This window comes from Anser brachyrhynchus (genome assembly GCF_964034855.1).
Source record: "Anser brachyrhynchus genome assembly, chromosome: 15".
NCBI lineage: Eukaryota > Metazoa > Chordata > Aves > Anseriformes > Anatidae > Anser > Anser brachyrhynchus.
Window position 1 is genome coordinate 4,859,728 of NC_137733.1, and position 4,379 is coordinate 4,864,106.

A 4,379-nucleotide genomic window follows, 5' to 3' on the forward strand; every position below is an offset into this window, starting at 1 on the left:
GCCAAGCACAGCTCCTGCAGCTGCATCTCCCACTGAACTCTCTTGTTTTTAGAGAAATGCAAATTACGTCCTGCAGTGCCCAGAGAGGAGGCTGCTCCCGCCGGGGCTGTGTGTGGGGAATGGAAGTTCAAAGCCTGCAGGAACCCTTGTTTCTCCCCGCGAGGAGCAGGTTGCATGCGAGTGAGCAGGGAGCTGCAGCTTTGCTGTTGAGGGTGATACCAGGTCCGGCCCCTCCGAGGCAGCCCGCAGGCAAGGATGCTTACACAGCTGAAGGAAGAGGAGAAGGGCTGGTACTTGCAGATTCAATCCCAGCCACAGAGCAGGAGGCTTTCATCTTCCTCTGGGCACAGCTTTGAGGATGCTTTTCCCCCAGGTACATGTAGATCAGAATTAGGCACAATAGATTTCCAGCCTCTGATGGGCTGGCTGCTGGCCCGATGCTGTGGACGGGGGGTGTAAATGTGCGAGGTGGCTGTGTTTTCATCCCCAGCTTCTACCCAGAGCGAGGCAGCAGCTCAGAGGTGACTTTATAGGGTGGAGTTATTAACAAAGGGGCAAAGTCTTGGCCCTGGGTCCGGGAGGCTGAGAACCTCGATGCTGGAAAACTCAGGCAGGAGCTGAGCAGCTGGTTTGTGCTACGTGAACAAATAAATAACAAAAGGAGCGTGTGGGGGGGGTATCCCATCCCAAAGAGGGGGCTTCTTCGCGTGGGACTAGCTGAGGTGAGTCCCACCCCCGGCTTTCTTCCTGGGCTGGGGCAGCCCCAGGCACCTATCTGTTCTCCCTGCTGTGTGCCCGAGGGAAGAGCTCGGGTTTGAGCCTGACAGAAGGGCTGGGTCCCAAAGGGTCAGTCCTGCTGGCTGGTGTCGAGGTGTAGCAGGGTTTAGCTGGCAGCCAGGAGACTGCTCGGCCCGCCCGGTGACGGGAGGAAGCTCCGCGGGAAAGCTCTGCTGCCCTGGCCTCGCTCTAAGTGCCTGCTGCTCGCGGTGGTGCTGCGGCAGCGTGGCGAGGGGTCTGCCTCGCATCCCTCAGATCAGGGTAAACGGGCGCGAGCGACTCGGAGGCGGAAGGACCAAATCTATTTTTGTTTTGGAAGCAATATTTTGGGAGCAGTTAAACGGTGTCAGTTGAAACCTGATAATTATTGCAGCTGCAAGGGGCAAAAAACCACAAAATCCAAACTCAGCATCTTGCTAAGGTGCTTAACTGCTAATTTCCATGAGTGAGATCCACCCTTCCCAAGACACTTCAATCTGTTTGCTTTGTTGTTTCCTGCTCTAATTAGATAGGTGGAAGCAGTGCTTTGTTTATTAGGAGGAAAATCCTGTTCCTTCGTGCCAAGGCAGAGGAGCTCTTGGCAGCTTGCTCCCCTTCTGGGCTGAAGCCTCCCGTGTTCAGCGCAGGCCGTGTGCCTGCAGGGCGCCTCCTGGGGCATCTCCCTGCCCAGTGGGAGAAGGTCCTTAAAAATAAGGCTCGATGCTTCCAGAGAGGCTTTTTTAATTGTCCCCTTCCTCTGCAAGGGTGTAGTTTTCGTTCTCACCTTTACATCTCGCCAGCTCTTCGTTTGCTTAAGGTTGGCCAAAGGCGTTTTCCGGCTCAGCGTGGCAAGCAGGTTCGTGCTTTGCATCGAGCTACGGTGATGCCGCTCCTGTTTTCCCATGGGCTTGCCTTCTCTCCTCCTGCCCATGCTCCCCTCTGAGTATAGCTCACCGGCCGCTCTCACCTGGTGCGAGGGGTGACCCTGGAGAGGAGGATTTACCGCTTTGCCCGGAGAAATCCGATTTCACGCAGCGCTCGCAGCCCGGCAGCCCACTTAGGCCAGGCAGTCTTGGAGATCACCGCGACTTAGCTGGGTTATCCTGCACCTATTTATAGATCCCTGCCTCTGCCCAGCTCCGCCCCGCGGGGGGCTTTACCGCGCCGCTTTAAAGCCGGACCCCCGGCCCCTCGCCCTCCTGCGGCGCGCTCGGGCTCCCTGCTGCAGCCCTGGCGGAGGAGGAAGGGCCGGGCCCCGCGCAGCGCGTTGGAAGGCAGCAGTGATGCAGGCAGCAGGCATGTCTCTCGCCTCTTGTGGTGAGCTAAAACTGGCGTTTCCGTGTGTGGGAGGAGGAAGCAAAGGGCTCTGCTTTTCCAGCTTGGGAGTCAGCCGAGGAAGTGCTCTCGAACCAGCCTGTGGAGCTGCTGCGTTTGGCAGTTTCGCTCTGCACGGGGGGAAGAAGGCTGCGAGCTAGCTGAGCATCCTGCCTTCTGGTTAGCTCTGCCTGTGACGAGCTGCATGGGGCTGTGTTTCTACCCAACTTGCTTTTATTTCATATGCGTGTATTTATTTTATCGTGGTAGAACCCAAGTCTCGAGGTGAGAGACGATTTGTTCTCGTAGCAGGCCTCTCGGTTGCGTCCCCCACGCCTTCGCTGCCGCGATGCAGCGCGGCTGCGGGAGCACGTGCAGCCCTGGCGGGGGCAGCGAGGGCTGCTGCAGGAGCTGCGGAGCCGCCCTAGGTGGGGGGCAACAGGTATCATCAGCTCCAGTGTGACCGGAGACGCTTGGAAATGCGCTTCCCCTCGCGTAATGGCTTTCATTTAGCCAAAAAATTGGGGTTGTTATGAACTAACTGCTTACATAGCAGGAAATGAGAGGGAAAGCACCAGGGATCCGCTTTGGCTGGACGTGCAGAAGTCAGTGAAACCCTGCTGTTGGGCAGGTAGCAGGAAGCAGAGCGTGGAGATGTTGTCTCCAGTCTGGCTGAAGCACAGCAATTACGCAGACCAATTACGGCAAGGTAATCAAGGTAGGGAAAACCGTGATTGTGGGCTCTTTTTTTTTTTTCCAGCTTCATTTTGTTAGTCCAGGCTTTGCAGGTTACAGAGAAGCCACCATGACAAAGTAGTTAATGTTCTCCAGTTAATGGCCTAATGCAGGCACATTCCAGTATTAAGCTCGTAGCAAAACTGCACCTGCTCCTTGAGCTGCTGCATTTGAGAGCCTGTTATCTATCAAGGCCTTTCTTGATCCCTCAGAACAACCCTGGGATTGAAAAGCTGTATTTTAGGAGTCTTTGTTTCAGCCTTTTCGCTGCACAAAGTAGATTCTTCGCAAAGGTCTTTCTACAGTTCATTCATCTCTATAAACCCTGGTGCGTAATTGAATAAGCTCAGCTGTGCTAATTTTTTCCTTCTTCCTCATTTCTTCTTTTTTTTTCTGTTAAATGTTCCCTTGATCTGTTCCTCCTGACGCGCATCCAGATTGCCATGCCTTTTTCCTTTAAGGAGAGAGAGATGTATGTTTAAACTTCTTTGAATACGAGAGGACAAGAAATGTTTCTGGGGTTTAATTGTGAGGATGCTCAAAGAACAAATTCTAAAAAGTAGGAAAGAGGGTGAAAAGGCAGAACATTCAAAGCCCCAAGCCTGCTTCTGTGGGTAGGGGGATGCTCAGGATCTGCTGAAAATTGTCTTGAGCTGAAATAAAGTATTTCATTGCCCTGTGTGAAGTAGTCACAGGAACGTACTCGTGCAGATAGCCACTCAGACTGCTTTCAGTCTTACTGCGGTGTTACTGGGGAACAGGAAAAGGAGGAGATCTTCTTTTACATGCAAGAAAAATAAAATCTCCTCGCTGCAGACGAATCCCGCTCCTGGTCGCTGAGGTAACTAACAACCCGGTGAGCCAGCTAGAGCCTGGAGCCTTCGGAAAACCCTTTTTGGGCGTGAGGTTCCCAAGAGCTGCTGGTGGGGGCTCTGCCTGAGGCTCGCTTGTCCCCTCCGCTACTTCAGCGTGGCGGCAGGGGCTGTGTGCTGGGCTCTGGCGTGCTTTCCTCCTGGCCGCGCTGCTTCCCCAAGCACTGCTGGTGCTTAACCGGAGGGATCCTATTCTACAGGCAGCAAAAGGTGGCTGCAGTGACGTGGCCCTGCTCGCAGCATGCATTAATAGGCTTCTAAAGCTGGAGGGGTGTTGCTTAAATCATACCTTATCTTTCTCTCTTCTCTTCCTTTTTTTTCCTCCCTTTCTCTTTGTTTGTTTGTTGTTTTTTTTTTTTTTTCAACTCTTGATCAGAACCGACCTTCCTTTCTCCAGTGTGTTGGGATCTTTGCAGCAGCTCATGCCGCAGCGCCTCGCCTATTCCACCCGAACTGCCCGCGCCGCTGGCTTGGACCTAACCTAGGCTAAATCTGCGTGTGGCCTGGGTAGGGGGCGGCCATGGGGAGCTCTGCCTCGTCGCTGGCCGCAGAGACCGAGTCGGACCATGGCTTCACTAGCCCACCCTACCCGGGGCACCCAGCCGTGGGCTGGTATAGGAGTAGTCACAGTGGTCCTGTTTGGGAAAGTGCCCTTATAACGCGGCAGCATCAGCACTTACACCACCGGGTGCGAAGGTAAGG

At 54.4% G+C, this 4,379-nt stretch overlaps 1 protein-coding gene across 5 annotated transcripts in view; it reads left to right on the forward strand.

Annotated features, from left to right (window-relative positions):
* CAPN15 (calpain 15) overlaps positions 1 to 4,379 on the forward strand; it is a 53,705-nt gene that overhangs the window by 11,286 nt on the left and 38,040 nt on the right. For 2 of the 5 annotated variants that reach the window (XM_080557132.1, XM_080557133.1), the window contains one exon: positions 4,054 to 4,373. The exons of the other annotated variants lie outside the window; for them this stretch is intronic. In XM_080557132.1, the coding sequence (XP_080413258.1) occupies positions 4,198 to 4,373 (176 nt within the window). In that variant the 5' untranslated portion in view covers positions 4,054 to 4,197. The remainder of the gene's footprint in view (positions 1 to 4,053; positions 4,374 to 4,379) is intronic. 5 annotated transcript variants of the gene reach the window in all.